Below are 20,808 nucleotides of genomic sequence, written 5' to 3'. Positions count from 1 at the left end.
ACAAGCTTTTGAGCTACACAGAGCTCTTCTGAAGATACTACCTCACCCACCTGGTCACTTACACATGCAAGAGTGAAATAGGAAAAAATATTCTGCGTACGGGGGGCAGAGCACAATGTGGATGCTCTTTAACAAGTTTACTGTTATTTTTAGAGACAGTTCCCTGCATATGCTTTTATTCCACCAGCAGCAGTGTTTTCTGTCCAGCCAAAGGCTTGGTGAAACACACAATGTATGTTTTGTAGGTGGCCTTGATCTAGGACCAAACTCTAGCTGTGGAGGCCTTTGAGCATCCAAGAGGTTATGCACTTTTCCCAAGTGTGTCCAGGTGTGGGGTAGGAGGCTGCTTGCGCTTCTCTTTCCTACACTCAGATTATTTAACATCACTGCAGTCTTTGGCTGCAACTGACTGAATGAAGAGAAGGTCAGAAGTTACATGTTAGTCCATGATCTGTGCTCCTGTGGGCAAAAGACTGAGTGAAGGAAGTGGTTTGGGGGTCTCAATGAGTATTGCAAAATTCCTTCCCACGCTGTATCTTCCAAACAAGCCCTTACTTTCTTTGTTTGGTAGCTCTAAGGCTAAATTGTCATTCAGGTGCTGTCTTAGGCTATGTCTACACTATGCAGCTACAAGGCATGCAGTGTTGCCGCTGTATGTCGGAAGGAGAGAGCTCTCCCGCCAACAAAAAAAAATCCACCCCCAATGAGTGGCAATAGTGCTCCTGCCGACAAAGTGCTGTTCACAGCGGTGCTTTCCCTTTTTGGGGTGGGGGGTGATTTAACACCTCTGAATGACAAAAGTTTTGTCGTTCACGTGCCAGTGTAGACAAAGCCTTACTCAAGATGAGCCACACAGTTTCCCTGTCAGGGAATGGTCAGTCATGTAAGCACTAAATAATGTCCTGAAGATAAGCGCAAGGTTCTGTGACACCTAGGCAGCTCTTGAGGGCTCCACTGTGTGGATATACACAGTGGACTAGGATTTGGTCTTGGGTTACTTAATTTACAAAGATTAAATGGACTCTGGAAAAACATGCCAAATTATTTTAAGAAAGATGATATCCTGGTATGCTCAACCCTAAAATACTGCTGGTTTTATTGGGTGGCAGGGTCATGAAAAGTACTTCTCCATGCAAACTGGACTTATCTGCTTGAAGCATTGAAGGAACATGATACAGTGTAGTTCTTCTGTTCCTGAAACAGATTCTCATTGCTCTCCCTAATTTAAACAAACTCATATCTCTCATGGCTTTTCTTTAACTAGATCTACAAAGGTAGGATCAACATTTATCATGGAGGTGGGGGTACTGGGCCTTTGTAAGTAAACATGTACAAAGGACACCCAGACCAAGGACTTGAATATATTTATACAGGAAACCTTACTGTGCTTTATCCCACACGACTTCCTGCTATTCCAACTTGCTTATTGGGAAGAAAAAGAAGAGCAGGTGATGTGTGCAAGTGAGAGAGTGAACCAGGGTCTGTGTTTCTCTCTGGCTACAGTAGGTTTTTTTTTAATAATTATAACAATTTGGGTTCAAACGTGAAATTTATACATTCTAAGGTGCTGTTAATATTATAAAGATGTGGCTAAGAAAAGCATCGTAGAATGTTCAGGATCTCTTTTTGCTTTACAGGAAGTATTTTTATGATTCCCACATTACTGCAGTATAAAAAGAACAATAGAAAACACTGGGCTTGTCTACACTTGAAACATTACAGCCGCATAGCCGCAGCCCTGCAGCTATGCTGTTGTAGCACTTCAGTGTAGACACTACCTATGCTGACGGGAGAGGTTCTCCCATTAAGATTCACCCCTCTGAGAAGGGTAGCTAGTCGACAGAAGACTTCTTCCATCAACCTAGTGCTGTTTACACTGGGGTTAGGTTCGGTTTAATTACGCCGCTGTGTGGTGTGGATTTTTCACACCTCTGAGTGAGATAGCTGGGTCAACCTAAATTTTTTGTGTAGACGAGGCCACTGAAACTTCTTTCTTACATGGCATTGAATTAAAGCGGGAAAAATTGCTCTCAACTCACACATCTGAGATCTATTGGCACCAGCTGGGAGTTTTGCTGTACAATCAAGTGTAAAATCTGTTTTTTCTATAAAAGAGTCAAGCTACACATCTGTTGTTTTAAGATTAATATAAAAATGTTAGGCTCTAAGAGAGACTGTTTTGTGCCAGCATTACATTACTGCTATTTATAATGGTAAATGGTAAATATCTCCAGCTCTGCTATAATTCTTCACTGATTAACATCCTTGCTTGATTCAGAGTAGCAGCCATGTTAGTCTGTGTCCGCAAAAAGAAAAGGAGTACTTGTGGCACCTTAGAGACCAACAAATTTATTTGAGCATAAGCTTTCGTGAGCTACAGCTCACTTCAAGTACCTAGAATATACAGTATTCTGGTTAACCATACTCCAGTTTTCACTGATGCTTATTATGAATCACTGCTCTCTGCCCAAAATGTGCCTCTCTAGTGTAGTTAAGTGGGGTCTAGTTGGAAGCTAGTCCACATATCCAGCCCTCAAACTCACCATAGTGGTTTTGTATTTTGTTTTACTCCCAGCTGCTGTACTTTTTTTCTTTCCTTCAGTGTTGGAGTTTTATTCAACAATTATTTAAAAGCCTTGGGCCAGCTGGTATAAACTGGGGTAGATCCTGTGAAATCAATGAAGCTTTGTCATTTTATACCAACTGAGGATCTCGCCCTGATTCTCACAAACACGACTGTATTCAGGAGTAGGTACAGGCCTTGTGCCTTAAAGATAACACAGCTATTGAAGCCACAACCATACCAGGTATCTGTAATTTCATTGAGGAAGAAAGACTCAGGCTGTTTGACATATTCTAATGGGATAAAGGAGGCAGAATCTGATCTTACCTGGAGAGGATTTAAACCAGTGTAACTCTGTGACTTCAGCGGAGTTATGTCTGATTTACAAAGGCGTTAGTGAGATCAGAATCAGACCCCTCGATTTGGGGTTGGCAACAGTGCAACGTCACAAATGCTAAACGTCTCAAGGGGTTTTAGCACCAGGCCATAAAAACCTCACCCTGTTACTCCCTCCCGTTTAGCTGCACCATTTCTGGCTGTTGCTGTGAGTCAGAGAATCGTTGGTCTAGGGCAGGCCTGGCGCGGGCGTGGGCGTGCGTGTGCATGCACATCTTACTGAAACCAGTCAGGAGACAAGTGAGGTAATTCCAGGCAAGGGTTTTCATGACCAACCGGGCTCAACAAGAGCTTGGCCCGCTCTCCCAATAAATGTGCCCTAATAGCTCCTCTGTGCTGTAGGCTTGTGACGCAGCACAGCCCACATTGCACAGAATTTTTTAAAGATGGTAGTGAGAAAACAGACATTGAGCACCGGAGCTTCCAGAGGAACCTCTTCCTCAGGAAATGAAGATGGCAATGGAGCCCTGGGAATTCAGCTTCCTGACCTTCAGCTGGATTTATCTCAGCGACAGGAATTACTAACAATTCAACTGAGTAACGTTCCATTGTATAGAAAACTGTTTTACAAAGTGTTTTTGTTTTGTACATGAGACAACTTCCTGTATCCATGGGATTTAAAAGTGGATTTCATCACCGAGTATGTCTATGGTTTGCAAGTAAGGCTGCTAGCGTACTGGTGGATTTGATGGAGTAGTTCAGATGCAACTTTTGTGAGGCTCTGTGTATGTACACACAACAAACACACAAATCAGGCTGTAAACTCCTGAGGTCTTAATGCCTCGTTTCCATTTGCATTAATGACTTCAAAGAGAGTTGAGAGTGCTCAGCATCTTACAGGATGACACGAGGCCCCAGTTCAGCAAAGCATTCAAGCACGTGCTTAACTTTAAATATGTGTTTAAGTCCCAGTGAAGTCATGGCAGAATCAGGGCCTAAGTACAGTAATTTGCCTCAAGTCACATAGCCAGTTAGTAGTAGCTAGAAACATTGTCTTCAGTCTCCTGCTATAACCACTAGACACCACTCTGAACAAAAGGGGAAAACAAATCCTAAAACTGTTCCATCGGAACAAAAAATACTGTGGCCCAGATCCTCAGAGAGTGTAAATTGGAGTAACTCTATTGGCTTCAATGAAGTTATGTTGCTTTACATCAGCTGAGGATCTGGCCCTAAACCCCTAAAACTAAACTTCTTTACTTATCTGAACTTTATTAATACAGAGGTCTTAAAATCTATTAATATGTTTGTGAACAAAAAACTGGCACATCTTCAAGTGTATTTCTGATCACAATGGGTACATATTGCATTACATAACACTTCTTGCACATCCTTCCAAAGTCATATGATATTTGTTATTTTATTAAAAATTGACATAATACCTAGAATACCCAGCTCTTTGTACTCTGAACTTACCTTGTCCCCAGAGTGTGACACATTGTTGTTCATGAGTCTGACATATGCCATTATAACAATACCCATCTACTCTGTAGCATGGATGTCCATCGTGCAAATATACATTAGCTGGGCAGTGAGGATTGGCTCCAGTGCAGAACTCCGGAAGATCACAGGAATTACTTGAATCTCTGCAAGAAATCCCTGCTGGCTTCAACTGAAGGAAGAAAAAAGCTGCTGTAATTCCAATCAATAAAAGATATCCGGTGGTATAATTTATGCTACACATTAATGTTTTATTTCAGTAGCTCTGCACCAACTGACCATTAAGCACAGCATAAAGACAATAGAGCACTTTATATATAATTTATTTGACATATTGTTTAAAGGTTTTTGGCACATTTTCAAAGCAAGGGCACAACTCTGCTCTTAGATGAAAGTGTATGGATCATGTAGTACACCTCAGAGTAGAATTTGGCCTTTAGTTACCTTCACAGTGGTTTGGTTTTTAAATGGACAGAGAAAGAATTAGCATCAATTTTTCAAGGGGCCTCCTTAATTGCTCTTGCAGACATAAAAGCATGTGGTGTTTTATGGCAAACGGCAACTGTACGTGCGGATCAAAAGTGAGGCTGAAAATATTTTTAGTGGTTCACTGTCGATATTGGGTCTACATTACATGCTCAAGGTGATTGTAATGACATAACTATTGAGTCAGCAAACTAACCATGTAACATTACACGTTCTGGCCTTAATTAATACAGCTAACTCAGGAACAGGTTATCCTCTCCCCCTTTCCTGCGTACTGAACTGCGTGGCCTGTTTCTCATAAAAGATGCTTCTCTTTACATGTTTCAAATCTCCCCACCCTCCACAAGAGTATAGCCAGTCCAGATAGCTGATCCTGTCCTTGCATTGCTTAACAGAATGACTTCATTCTCTTCAGAGCTGAAAGCAATTAATCAGTAGCTGGGGACCTAGCCATTCTGAGTACTTACTTATCAACAAGATGACAATGGTTATGTACTGGAGTCGAGCTAAATTTTTAACTGCATCAACAAGGTATTCTAGACAACAGACAGAATGGCTTCAGTACTGACTCTGATAAACTGTATGCATTAGAAAAGCATCTAAGCAGGCTTAAAACAGTGCCTGCTAGCCTCATTGAAACCCCGCCTAGATACCTTACTAGCTCAAACTCAAAAGCTGTTTTGAGGACTTAGGAATTAATAATTTTATTAAGATAATGTTGAAATAAGAAATGGTACAGAGTTCAAGTATAGAAGTTTCTGGTTGTCAGGGGATAAGGTACAGATTATCAAGGGGTACAAAATTCGATTTAGGAGCTGGTGGAGTAAGGATTACATAATAATCTGCCATCTCCACGACTGGGCGTAAAAGTTTAACCGGTCAGAGTACAGACATTGAGATATAGGGGTAAGTTATCCACATAACGGCTATGTTCAGGTGCGGAGTATAGTGAGTGAATACGATGGTGGGGATGGGTCTACCCTCATTTGGTGGGATTTAATGTTCAGTGGGTTTATGGTTCCAGTTCATACGGTCCAATGGGGAAAGCCTCTCAGTCTTTTTCCCACAGTGGGTGCACAATGTCGTACCGGCTCACTCCTCCTGGTACTGTCGGTGGCCGGTGATGTGCTCGATGTAGATGTCTCTGGACCATCGGATGGTGTCCGAGACCATGAGGCGCCGCATGAGCCGTGCGTAGCGTCTACCAATCCTGTGTATTACTGTCTGTGGCAACCCGGCCTGGGTGCTCATAACCGTAGCCACAAGGCTAAGATTTGCTGTCATTTGTGACTTGCCAACAAAAAAGTTTGTTTTAATAGAATTCATTAACATTCATCCTCCTTAAGAACCCCTCCAGATACAGCATATGAAGCATGTCCAGCATACCTTGATTGCCTGCCATGGCATAGCATCCAGAAGTGTCTACAAAAATCTGCATGCAGAAGTTCATACAAATGCAGGGATTTTGCATGCACGAGTGGAAACAGCCACAAATACTGCAGGCACGATTAAGGTGGGCCTATTGATTTGACCCTGTATCTTCAGCTGCTGCTTCTGGCTGATTTTTTTTTTTAACTGCTTACATGAAACACCACAAGTGTCTTAATGCTTAATGATACCAATTTGTTTGTTCTGCCTCCTTGTTTACTAATCTGCAATTAAGAGGATTATGGAATTCTGCCACTCCACAGAAATAAGAAACCTTTCTACAAATTCACCTTGCAGTCTTTACAGCAAAGTCCATGTGCGCACACTGCTTCTTCTTTCAAAGTGCAGGTCGTAGCATTACAGCAACGGTTTGTACATTCCTAGATGGAGAGTAAATTATAATTGGACAACTTTAAATAAAAATTGGCTATAAATCAAGAGTCAACATTTTTCTAAAAAGCTTGCTGTAGCTCAAACAGAAGTTATGGGTTCGATGCAAGAAATACTGTGAAATTATATGTAGGTGTTCAAATTAGTTGACCTTTTGGCCTTGAAATCTGTGACCCCATAAGTAACTGTAGTAAACCAGCAAGGGTCATAGAGCTATGCCTATTTACTGACCATCAGGCCCCATATATTATTAACATGTACAATATATACATGTAAGATTCACCAGTGGTTATAGTTCCACGGAAATCAATGGAGTTCCATTAGTATGAAGCTGGAGGAATGTAGTGGTGAATTAGGCCCAAATCCTCATTGCCAAATTCTGTCCTCAGCTATGTGTGGGCAGTGACACTGTTGTCAATGAGGCTGCACAGGATCACTGATAACCGAATCTAACCCTAAAGATATGACAGTCTCCAAGACATTATAAGAAAAAAAAATGAATCTAGCCAATCCTAATTGTCAGTTATTCCTAGATAGAATAAGAAAAAAATGAACCTAACCCACCTTAATTGTTAGGTGTTTCTTGTTAAAATACTGAACAGATATTGCACTTGTTTAGAGAGTAACTCGAGGCCAAATCCTCAGCAGTGTAAATCAGCATAGTTTCACTGACTTCAGTGGAGCGGTATTGATTTACCTCAGCTGAGAATCTGACACATGGGCTCTATGGTGTCATTAAACATGAGCATTACAGTCCTCCCTTTTAAGAAAGTATCTAATCAGAATTCTGTACTGCAAGGGGATTGGTGGCTGTTATAGAGAATGAGATAATAATATTGTTCAATACTGCTGAGAATGCAAGTGCAATAGTCTTATATCAGAGCTATTCTGATAATAGGGCTTTGTAGAAAATATGAACGGCACTATCCCTAACTGATACATTCTCAGTTCATGTTGGTGCATTAGATTGTGGCACTTCCCATGTATGTGGGTTTTTACAAACTTTATTCTCTTAGACTGAAACAATAAAAACTTTAAGAAACTAGTGGATTTGCTTCTGAGATTATAGTCATGAGTTGCAAGCTAAATCACTAGCACTTGAATCACATCTGTCTCAGATCTAAAATAGCAGCAGATGAAACTGATGTTCAGCAGTGTTAAGTCAGCCTGCCATCTATCCATGCTACAGAATATTCAAAAGTAGGATAGAGGCTATGAATGACATTCCAACCAAAAATCAAAATCCCTCTTGCTAAATTCTAATCACTCACTCCCCTGTTACTCATCATGGTAAAGGGCAGGCGAACAGGTTTGGTGTCTGGGCTGGTAAATTGTCATAACTGTGGTGTTGTCTTTTAAATGCTGGCAAGAGAGTTTTGTGATGGAGGAGAGATGGGAAGTCACAAGCCTGGGCTGCTACTTCAAAATATTTCTTGTTCACAGGAACAGAAAAGCATAGGACTTGGGTTTCTTGGAGTAGGTTTCCTGGCCTATGACAGCATTTCAGCCAAACAAATTACAACTCCTGCATTCCACAAGAGATGTTAGTTACTGATAATACAGACCATCTTGTTATCACAAGGCACCAACATCTCTCATAATTTCTTCCATTGTCTCCAGGACGTGGGGTTTACAATGAACCTCTCTGCTGCCCAAAAGATGTTACAGTACTTTACACGTTTTCTGTGGTCTGTTTCAAAATTGTTTAATTTTTAAAATAAAAGAAGGAAGCAGGTGCTGCAGAATACGCCTGCAGCACATCCTTCAGCTCTCTTTGTACATAAAGCTTTAATATGGGCCACAACGGGAATGCTGAACGTAACTGGTGTTTTGCATTGACATCAATCTTAATCAGGATTTCACATCTTGTCTTAATTGTGGTAACGTAGCAAGAGCTGTAATCAGCTACTCTTAGCTGACCCTTATACTGAGATGCATACTTCTCAATGACCCAATGAATAAGGGTCTCAGAACTTGGTCCTAATGTCTTGGTTAACAGGTCCTGCAGACCCATAAACTCAAGGTCATTGTGTGATCATCACATAGCGCACAAACTTCTTAAACCTGGACATTAAATACACCTCTACTCCTGGGTAAAGCTTTTATGAGCAGAGCAAAGAAAATTGTAGTATGTGATTCTAACTCATTGGACAAACCACTTGTTGTACATAAATATGTTTGCAATGATATTTAATCTTGAAAGTTGATAAAAACAACTAGAATGTGCAGCATGCTACTGTCTCATATCCAGAGGTGCACTGTGACTGGTGCCATATAGTATTGCATTAGCACTGGTGTACTGACACTGCTCTAAACGACTTGATAAGTGAAACATTAACTAATGTAACAGATTTGCTGGTACCTCTCAGACTATCGTGGGAGACTGCAAGTTCAATCCATTGTACCTGAGTCACAGTTTTCTAACATATTTAAGAAAACAGAGAAAGAAGAGGCATATCAAGGTACTATTCAATGGCATCAAGTGGCTTCGACTCTAAAAAGGTGTCACTAACACTCAAGTAAAAATGAGAAAGATAACTGGATTAGAAAGCTATTTGCAAGCTATTGACACTCTAGAGGAGTTAAACAAGAAGATAAGCCTACTTCTTCAATCCTGTTACCCCAAAGAATGAGTGAGCTGTCAGGAAACCCTTATGGGCTGTACAAATTCAATAGACTGTATGGAAAGGCTACAGCGGTCGTTTGCTATTTTAACTGCCCTGGGTCTATTTTGTCAGCAGTTCCATATTTATCAGAGGAGACAAATGCCTCATCTGCTGATGTGTTCAATTCAGTTAGTCTGGGAGAAGTTCAATATGACCAATGAATATTGAGGCCAAAAGAAGTACGGATGTCTGATCAGATATCATTTTAATCCTGGTTTTCTGCATCATCTCTCCTGATTCGAGCAGTCCTTTGACACATACACTAAATTAAATTGAATCAGCTTTGAAGTAGCAGTAACCTTTTTGTAAGTAGTGTAGGTTATTTCTATTAGTAAGGCAACTGAATCAAATGGCAGCAAAGAAAAAATTCAAACCAAAGTGGGAAATGTATTGTGCATAACAATGGAAGCAGGTTTTCCTGGGAGCAATGTTTTATGATATTATTTACTTTATAAAAGCAAGTAGCTCCAAATCCAAGGAAATAAATCTCCAGCTAATATATGGTATCTTGAGAAATCTTAGTAATTTTAACTAATTTGTGTTGGTTTCAGGTCATTAAGTAGTACTGAAAGGGATTCCCATGTTGCAAATCCCAATAGGAACATGGTTAAAGTTCTCCGGCACTAATCTTAAGAGATACAGGTAGTTTGTAAAACCACACTAATATGACACTTAGGCCTGCCTATTGCACTGCAATCAGACACAATGAAAAGCGGAGTCTAACAGCTATTTTGGGGAGTTTAATTAAGGTTTGAGATTGAGAAATGGAGGAGGAGGAGGAAGGAGAATTTTATTTAATACCCATCAGTCTCAAAAAAGTACTTTGACCAATTTGCAAGCACTCTTGCCCTCTTCTCCATAAAAGATTGGTAGCAAGGAGAAAAGCAGTAATTCTAAGAGACAGAGAGAGAGACAGCCTTACTTCGGGTTCCCCACAGTCACACTCCTCTCCATCTTCCACATAGCCATTCCCACACTTCCGTCCACCAAATGATTCCTTAACTTCAGGCAGGTTAAAGAGACACATCCCCACTCCTTTTTCCAGGCTGTTTTCCAGGTCCTTTTTACTGCAGCTGCTGAACATCATGGGGAATGGATAGCTGGGAGAGAAAAAGATTGAAAAAGAGGAAGATTAGCATTTTCAGATGACCCCCCTGTACCTCTATACACAAACAAGCACCAGGCTTTCCATTATTCACCATTCCACACAGAATTCATTGTAGGTTGAACCATTCCAAGAAACATTTTGAGACTAGACTCAATTATTTCCAAGAGAATTTCCATGCTTAACCACCTAACTTATGGATGCAAACAAGACTTGTGTCTGCAAATCAGGAGCTGGATGTCTACATAGCTGACTATGCATGCAAAATTTTGAGTGCTAGTTTAGGCCATCCTGCACCGTCCACAAGTGCAGAATCGTCGGCAGGGCCTTAGGAGCTAGTTTAAGGCCCCTTTGAAAATTTGGCCCAAAATTATAGATTTCACTCTCATTTTAAAGTTACCACATTTTATTAGAGAGAAGTTATAGGCCCCTTTGCCTTCATCTTGGTGGACTCATGGTTTTCTTAGGGAAATCAAGTGAGAAAAATACCAAGTTATTTAAATACCAAGCCCACTCCTGCAATCCCCAGGCAAGCAAAACTTGCCTTGAAGTCAAGGCCTAGGGACCATGGATCTGAGGCAAATTCTGTTCTCATTTTATACCAGGATGGATCCAAAGTAAATACTGAAGCCACCCATATTATGGATTTACACTGGTGCAAAAGCAGAATTTGACTCCCCTGATTACTGGTCATGGGCATGAATATTTTGACTTCCTTTTTAAGATGCTCAAAGGGTGTTAGCACCAAGTCTACAGACATGCTCTGCAATGCTCTGTGCTTTTACTGCAGAGGATTCAAGTCTGCACCCACTGTTGTCAATGGATGTTTATCACATGATTCAAAGAGAACAGGCCCAGGCCCCCAAGGCCCACTGACTTCAGTAGTACTTGGATCTGGTCACTGGTACATTACTGTGGAAATCATGCTATCACCCTGTAAAGAATGCCAAAGCTCCCTTTCTCCACTGGGACATGTGTATGGTTACATTAGATCTGGATCGCAACCAGCTGGCAAATAACATGCAAGCTGTCTTATTTCCCTGAAGACTTTGGACACTATTCATCACCACTCTGCAGTCAGGCAGTAATTCAACATCATGGCAGCACAGGAAGCCAGACTGATGATGACTGGGCTTTGTTCCCTAAATGCCTTCTATCAGTCACATATTATTAAGAACATGGTATAATCTTAACAGGCAAATAAGATAATAAATGAAAGTCCTATGCTGTTGATTTACAGAATTTAATGAATCAATTGTTATTTCTAATAATGGAGAGTAGAAAGTGTTCTCAGAGCCTGTGAGACCATGCCCAGAGACAGCAGAGAAAGGATCCTTTCTAGTTAAAGAAAAAAACCCAGACTGCAACAGTTGTAAATGTAATGGAGGTTTAAGTTCCTATGTTGATTTAGAAAGGTTAATTAGGATCTTACAGTAAGGTGGAGAGTACCTTATACAAAGAATTAATTTGCTCCTATTTAAAATTACCTTTTCACAGATTCTTCTGAAATAAAATAATCAGCTCTCTAGCACAGGATGCAGATGTGCTTCTGAAGAAGAAAATAATTTTCACCGAACACTTATGGGGCTTGACTTGCTAAACTAAACAATGCTGTGGTTCACTGAAACATGACTCTAATAAGCTAACAGGAATCTTCACTTAAGGAATTGGTTTCTGGAAAATGTTAATGTTTAGTAGGATGACAGTGCTGAAGAGAAACTATCAATGTTCAGAGGAGCATGAGAGAAGAGTCAGGCTACTTTTCAGAAGCCTTGGGCTCTTAGGGGAAACAGGGAAGGGATCTGGGGATAATGGGGAAGGAAATGAAGGGAAATTGAGAAACCTTCCTACCTACCCTTGTATAGAACCAGGGGAGATTAGCATAACTGTGGACTCTTGATTGTATGCAGTGTAGTTGTAGCCCTGTGGGTCCCAGGATATGAGAGAAACAAGGTGGGTGAGGTAATATCTTTTATTGGACTGACTTCTGTTTGTGAGAGAGACAAGCTTTTGAGCCACACACAGCTCTCTCAATTGGTGATTCCTGACAACTCTTGGTTTGATGGGAGAAAGTTGCACAGAACATTCTGTGTATGTGAATGTGAACAGGTAGGCAGACATACAGCATTTTCAAATTCTGGCATAAATGCAAGCATCATACATATGCATGATTCACAGATTCTGTATGGACCATGTCTAGTTGGCAGCCGGTATCAAGTGGAGTGCCCCAAGCATCGGTCCTCTGGCCGATTTTGTTCAATATCTTCATAAATGATCTGGAGGATGGTGTGGATTGCACCCTCAGCAAGTTTGCAGATGACACTAAACTGGGAGGAGAGGTAGATACGCTGGAGGATAGGGATAGGATACAGAGGGACCTAGACAAATTAGAGGATTGGGCCAAAAAAAATCTGATGAGGTTCAACAAGGACAAGGGCAGAGTCCTGCACTTAGGATGGAAGAATCCCATGCTCCGCTACAGACTAGGGACCGAATGGCTCAGCAGCAGTTCTGCAGAAAAGGACCTAGCGGTTACAGTGGATGAGAAGCTAGATATGAGTCAACAATATGCCCTTGTTGCCAAGAAGGCCAATGGCATTTTGGGATATATAAGTAGGGACATTGCCAGCAGATCGAGGGACGTGATCGTTCCCCTCTATTCGACATTGGTGAGGCCTCATCTGGAGTACTGTGTCCAGTTTTGGGCCCCACACTACAAGAAGGACGTGGAAAAATTGGAAAACGTCCAGCGGAGGGCAACAAAAATGATTAGGGGGCTGGAACACATGACTTATGAGGAGAGGCTGAGGGAACTGGGATTGTTTAGTCTGCGGAAGAGAAGAATGAGGGGGGATTTGATAGTTGCTTTCAACTACCTGAAAGGGGGTTCCGAAGAGGATGGATCTAGACTGTTCTCAGTAGTAGCAGATGACAGAATGAGGAGTAATGGTCTTAAGTTGCAGTGGGGGAGGTTTAGGTTGGATGTTAGGAAAACCTTTTTCACAGGAGGGTGGTGAAACACTGGAATGCGTTACCTAGGGAGGTGGTGGAATCTCCTTCCTTAGAAGTTTTTAAGGTCAGGCTTGACAAAGCCCTGGCTGGGATGATTTAGTTGGGGATTGGTCCTGCTTTGAGCAGGGGGTTGGACTAAATGACCTCCTGAGGTCCCTTCCAACCCTAATATTCTAGGATTCTATGATTTAACTAGGCATGATTCTTGCCTCAAGCTGTGAATATCTGAATACTTGATCCTGTAGTTTTTTGGTAAGCGTTTATTTGAAACCCACCAACGTGAAGAGAGACATGAAGACATATATGTTCAGTCAAAATTTGTTGTGGGAACATAGATAATACATTTTATTTCCTTCTCTGCTGTTTTTGTAAACAGTTTCAACAGCTCAGTAAATTTGCTACAGCAGCATGCTGGTCAAAACTCTGAATATTTAGGGTTATATCTTTCCCTTTATGAATGCCCAGAATTGTTCATATGAATGGAAGGTGCATGTGTCCACCACTGGGAGAACAGAACCCTTATTCTGTACCAGTGACAAAATAATGTCATTGTTATTGAATGAGATTTCTTTTCCCCCCCGCCACCCCCGAAAAGTAACTTCAAGCTGTTTCCTATTTTTAAGTAAGAGGCCCATTCATCTTCTGGCTTTTCCTGCTCTTGACACTGATTTCCTCAGCTGACATCAGTAGAGCACGTGTTATTTACAAAAGAAAAGACTAACTTTTTGAAAATATTTGTTCTTCAACCAAGCAATCCAAAAATAAACAAACAATGAGAAAAGCACAGCAACTGGAAACAAGCATTTGAAAAGTGAATTCACCCACGAAGGGCAGGATCCTACATCCACTGAAGCCACTAGGAATTTTCTGTGGAAGCAGGACTGGTCTCTGACATCACTGACATTCTGATGTTAAGATTTTTCCCATTTCTTTGATGTTACCTCCCCACATGACAGTCATATCATTTGATATTTCTGCTTTTAGACTATGATGTTTTGGCTCTGTTATTTTTATGCTGTTTCAGCAGCACCATGAGCTACTTGGCGGGGAGGGGGATGGAGCAATAACTATCATATGTCAACAGCATTAGGCATGTTATCAGTTTAAACAAATTTAGAGCTTGTGAAAGTTGGTGGGGTAGTCATCATGTGGACTGAAGTCCTCCAGAGAACAGATACAGCAAGCTTCCTCACACTACTCTGCCAAAATGCTTCAAACCTGACCTAGAGCAACCACTTCTAGACATGAGAAGGTAGTTTGGTCTCCACCTTCCATGCAGTCCTTTATCTGTCTCCTGAAACTTTCAACACAGGTGCCAAATGGGGGTGGTGACAGCTTGTATGGTATCGCAGGCCCTCCCTTTGTAGGAATTCACTTCAGACCATCAGCTCATTTCACAGAGGGCACTAAAGAACTTTCAGAAGGTAACAGCTTTCATAACTACCGTCCTGTGGCAGATTCAGGTTATTGACCTACAGCTAGTAAAATACACCATATAGCTCATTATCCATCACTGAAGCCACTATCATTATATGTTTCTTATATATCTTATTTCACTGCTGTGCAGAGGCCCAGCACAAGGCCAGTTTAAGCACTACTTGAGTCCAACTTATTTTGAGATCCTAAGTGGCATGTAAATGGTGCACAGATTTTCTGCATAAGGGTAAATTTTACCCACCATGGATAATTTCAATTCAAACATGCCTGCTGAAGATATACACCCATAGCACCAAAATCATCCCTGGTACACCACCACTGGCTTCAGTGGGCTTACGGCAGGGACAAGTTTGGCCCACAACATCTAGCTTTCTTGAATTACCAGCATTCTGTAACAACATCACCCGTGTTCCTTTAATACTGAAACTTGGGTGCAGAGTCTCATGAAATTAATGCTCTAGTTCCCATCAGAAGCAAGATGCCATTGTTCACATCTACAAATGAGGCATTCATTTTAGCAAGATGATGCCATTAGTAGTAAGTGATGTGACAGCGCCTGGTTTTGTTCCATTCAGAACATTTTCCATTCATTATTATTTCAAATATTTAAGCCATGTAAATGCCAGCTCTTTTTCTATACATCTGCTTTTAAGTTTAGTCCTTGTTGACCTGTTCTTTTCATTAACTACGTGAAGTGGCATCATTGAGAGTGCCCTTTAAGAAACTTAGAATCCTCTGTTAATGCTACCACTGCAGCACACACTATTGCCCTGTACACTCGAGCAGTTAAGAGTCTTTTGCATGAACTCAGAGGTTAACTTGTCCTCTCAATTTCAGGGGTGGACCTGCTAGAACAGGGCTGAGGAATATTGTGGTAGGCACTGTACACAAATACAGTAAGAGAGACTGTCCCTCCCCACAGAGCTTACTGTCTGAATAGATAAAAAAGACAAAAGGTGAAAGAGAAACCAAAAGGTGAAGCAACTCATACCAGGTCACACAGCAGGTCAGTTGCAGAGCTGGGAGCAGAATCCAGACAGCTTCACTCCTAGTCATGTCCAGTCCACCAGACCACACTGCCTCTCAGATTGTCCACACCAATGAATACCACAAGAGGCAGTATGGCCTAATGGATAGAGCACTGGACTGGGACTCAGGAGACCTCTGTTTTATTCTGAACTCTGCCACCAGCCTGCTGGGTGATCTTAGGCAAGTCACTTCAGGGAATCAAGGTGCTTTTGAAAATCACACTAGATGCCTATATACACCTTTAGGCACATAAATACTTTGAAAACTCTGGTTCTTCTCCATATGCTTCTGTTTCCCCATTGTAAAACGAGGATAATGATACCTCCTTTGTAAACTGTTTTTAAATAAATGGCTAAAAAGTGCCATAGGAGATACTATTATTAAAATATCTTGTAATTCATAGCATGTTGCATAGGAGAAGAAACCCCTGGCTCATGATGACCTGAAGATGATTATTCTTACTCTTTTTTACACTGCCAACCAGCCTTGTAGGACCTCCCTGAGAGATCCTGGCTCCATACAATTTACATTCACAATAAAGATAAGGGAGACCACACCCCAAAAGAGTGGGTAAGGGGAGAGGAAGGCAAGAGTTCCAATGACAGGATCATGAGTTTGTTCTGGTGGTTCTAGGGCCAGGCTGGACCTCAATTCATACCCTCAGAAATCATTAGATTTTCACCACTGAGTCCACCTGAGCTTGGCTGCTCCAGTCCAGACAGCAGAACTTGAGTCCCTTTTCAATCCGTGGCACTCCTAAGCCACCCTCCTGAGGATTGTCCCTGGTAGCTAGTTTCTCACAGACGGGCTCTGCCCAGGGAACATCATGAAGGAGACAGTGGAGACTCCTAGCAAACCTCCCTTGTGTGACCTGCCTCTTGTTACCCATATGGCTCGGGTCCCTCTTAAATCTCCCAGACTGGAGGATGCTGTGAAAAAGCTGCTGAGAGAAAGGCAGGTAGAAGAGCTGCACCAGCATGACCAGTCTTCACTCATCCCTGCCTGACTCCCAACACCATGGCCCATCCGGAGCGGTGTCTCAGAGTCCTGCTTGGGTTGTTGCTAAAGGTTAGATTGGTTAGTGATTCTGTTATATTCTAATCAAACCCACAGCCTCCCAAATTCCAAGTCTCTATCTTCCCCAACCTTTTCCTAGTTAATGTGCCACCTCATTTGAGAAATAATCTCCCTAATTCTGCACCTAGTTTATATTTCTCAGACATTTCCAGGAAGATACACCAGGTGCTAGTGAAGGATCAAACCAAGGGATCAGTTACACCAAGGCAGTTATCAACCCATGATGTGACACCTTGAGTATCCGAGCGGCAGCATATATATGCATTAGTCACACATTTCTAGAAAAAATTGTCACAGTTCAGCCCAGGTGTTACTCTGTTGACTCCACACCTATTTGAGGTCATCAGAGTTATCCCAAGATGGCATTTGACCCCATGACTATGGGCTTGATCCTGCCAGATACCACAATGGTGCTGAACACCCTTGATTCCCACTGACTTCACTGTGAGTACAGGATGCTCAGCATCTCAAAGAATCATTTTTCACCTTCCAGGATCAAGCCCCATCTTGCCTCAGATTCTCTTGGCTTCTCATTTCAGTAAAATGTGATTTTATTTTCCTGTCTTCCTAATCACCAGTGCCCTTAAACTCATGTACTAGTCTGTAACATTTTGAACTTTAGCTGGTTTCCTTTTCAACAATTTGATGTTAAACAGCTGCACTTGTTCTGAGCAGATTTTTTCCTGTGCTCCATTTATTCTTACAAACCTCCAATCCCCATTACAGGAACATTCAGATTATTATGACTATCACTGCTTAGAATCATATTCTGCAGTGTTTTTATTTCCAGGAATTTTAGAACATTGCCATAACAGTTTTCCTCACCACAATTCCAGTACCTCTATGCTGCTTTTATTCCAGCCCTCTCTCCATCCTCATTGATGTCCACTATTCTAACAATGTTTATACAGAACCTTTCAGGCAGGGACCTGAAGTATTTTACAAACAAACAATCAATTAAAATGTACATCAGCCCTGTGAAGGTGGCTTAAATATCACCACCCCCTTTGCAGAGAACAAGCTGAGGAACGATCCTGAGGTTAATTTAGGCCTAAGGGTCAGATTTTTTAAGGTATTTAAATACCTAGCTCCTATTGAAATCAATGGAAGCTAGGTCTTAAATACCTTTAATAATCTATTCCTAAGCGACTTGCCCAAGATCACATAGCAAAAATCAATGTCAGAGATAGAAACAGAATTCAAGATTACGAGGGGCAGATCCTCAGCTGGCATAAAGTGTCCTCGTGCCACTGACTGCAGGAGGGTGTTGGTTTCAATGGAGTTATGACAACTTAAACTGGCTGAGGACCCGCTTCCAAACACGCAAACTCCTGACCCACTACACAACATTCCCTTTCAGTAAAACAATCATCCGCTTGGGTTTGGTTTAGCTTTCAAGACATTAATATTCTTTTAATCTTTCCAAACTAACTTTTTAAGGCCTCCTTTGAGATGTCTAAACATAGCAAATACAGTTTCATCCTGCTATTACACAGCATCTCTCAGACTCCAAGTGTCCTGTATAGCATCTTATGGTAATGAATTAAATAAGCACAGGGAATGTAGCAGCCGTCATGCACTAAGCAGCAGGTAAAACCCAACCTTATCTGATATCTAAACAGGTGTTTAAATACTATAGATTTTCATCATTGACATTACATCTGCCTTTGTATAACTCAAGTTTTCACAGAAATTGTCTCAAGTTAGACAAGTGCCAGATGGGGGATGTTATGTCTCAGTCTTCCATTTAAATGATGGATCCATTTATGTATTTTTAAAAGAAATCAGAATCATTTAATTAAAGTAGATCCCACAAGTCTAATGCAAGCCAACAGCTTGAAGATTAGGGGCCGGATCCTGCTGGGTATTAAGGCAGCTTTATGTGGCTCAAGCAGTGTAGAGCATTCCTAAAGAGGCATACCTGGACGCTGGAGAAGCATGCGGTTCTGCAGAGCCCCCCTCCTATACAATCTCACTGCCCGTGACAGGCAAAGGGGACGTGGCTGGGAAAAGGGGGATAACTGGAGCATGCCTGCACTCCACTAATTCCTGGCTGCTGCAATGGCCCCTTGAGGCTATTGACAGGTGGCATAAATTAGAACAACCTCCTGGGGACTGACCCAGCAGCCAACCAATCCCAGGAGTGGTTGGGGATAGGAGGCATCTTTCCACTATCCCTCTTCAGCTGAATGGAGAGGATTTGGCTAAAGGGATAGAGCTTTTTCTATTATATAGTATTAAAATATAAATTTTGCTTCAAAAGAAACCCAATGTGTGACAACTCACACTTATTTTCTAGCCTATTTTTTATTCTTTCTCTCCTTTATAGTTTTAATCCCTAGAGCATCAATAAAGTAGAGCACGAAATTGGGCCATGTTGTTACACATGATATCAAAGCTCTCACTTGTATAGTTCATGGTCAGTGGTTTAAAAGCAAGCCTAGATTTCTTATATAGCTTTTGGCATGTTCTTTACAATGTAGCTTTTACACTCCCAATATGTAATTGTGAAGGTCAGGCTTGTGGCTAATTGAATTGCTATGTGGCGATAACAGCTTGTTGTGTTACAATGAAATTTCCAGGATTATAAAAAGAAAGCCTTTTCACCGAAATGTTTAAATTTCACATATAAATGCTTTAGGTTTATTTGAATTGGGCCCTGGTAATTCTGAAGATTCCCAGTCTACATTCAAATAATATTCACCTCAGGTGCCTAGACTGGATTGCCAGAACCTCTGGTAGATTTGTCCTCTGCCGAAATACTCAGGGTGAGAATTTAACTACCAGAAATATTCTGAAGGGCAGATTTAGAATGCTGAATGCAAGACTTCAGTGTAGAAAGTAGTAATGAAACATGGTTCGATGATTCTGAAAAATACTTTCGGCAGAGGAACAACACTTATGGTTTTGTACAGTATACACTCTCACGGCTTAATATTTTTGCAGTCACAAAACTGCCAAGTAAAACATTATTAGAAGTTATTTTTACTTTGACAAATGTACAGTCAGAAAAGTTTTTTCTTGTTGAGAGGCCTATTGTGATTTTCATTCCTGTATTCCGGAGGTGAAGCAATACTAACCAATTTATCAATCTTGACAGTATTCTAACTGTATTCTGGAGTTATCTGCCTTGCAAAAGCTCTACGGGAATTGTGCTTAAACAACTGTTTTTCCTGTTGGAAACCAGACAGCCAGGGAAAGTAGCTATAATCAGTTTGAATTCACCTCTGACTCATCATTTGCTCTGTTTCCTTTTAGCCTGCTACCACATTAATAAAAATTTACCAGATTGCTGAGAGTTCAGGTTACACAGTTTACTATTTAGTACTTGATGTTAATCCAATGCTGACTACAGAAAAAATTAAAGAGGGAACAAATACTAGAGAAAGGGATGAAAAGGCCAGACCAATGGTGATGCTAGGGTAAGGAGAAACATGGTAGTAGTTACATTGTGCCCTATAGTGATTACCAGCATCTGAGGAAATTGTAGATAAGAAGCGAAACTAGATTACTCTCTGTTTAAATTTGTGGCACAAAACGGAACATCCTCCGCAAGTGATAAGTGAATAAAGATACATGACTAATGCTGCTGTTCAAAATACACAGTTTACATTCTGTTTCCTACTGATTTTTTGGTTAGATTACAGGGACCCTGTCTGGAATGGCTTACAAGTGTCTCAGAGAAGTACCAGGTCTGTATTGCCTGATGATGGAATTTCATTAGCTCATGACATGATTTCAGGACTCTGACTTTTTATAAAATACATTTATAATGTGGT

General features: G+C 41.2%; 1 protein-coding gene across 1 annotated transcript in view; it reads right to left on the bottom strand.

The window, feature by feature from the left end:
- The window catches only part of ADAM12 (ADAM metallopeptidase domain 12), a 352,228-nt gene that overhangs the window by 37,393 nt on the left and 294,027 nt on the right, over positions 1 to 20,808 (bottom strand). The window contains exons 12-14 of the mRNA XM_077821415.1: positions 10,292 to 10,469; positions 6,604 to 6,693; positions 4,376 to 4,571 (exon numbers count right to left, since the gene is read on the bottom strand). Coding sequence (XP_077677541.1) covers positions 4,376 to 4,571; positions 6,604 to 6,693; positions 10,292 to 10,469 — 464 coding nt within the window. The remainder of the gene's footprint in view (positions 1 to 4,375; positions 4,572 to 6,603; positions 6,694 to 10,291; positions 10,470 to 20,808) is intronic.

Source organism: Eretmochelys imbricata, chromosome 7, assembly GCF_965152235.1.
Source record: "Eretmochelys imbricata isolate rEreImb1 chromosome 7, rEreImb1.hap1, whole genome shotgun sequence".
Lineage (NCBI taxonomy): Eukaryota > Metazoa > Chordata > Testudines > Cheloniidae > Eretmochelys > Eretmochelys imbricata.
Note: the sequence above shows the minus strand (reverse complement) of the source record. Positions and strands in the feature narration are given on the sequence as shown.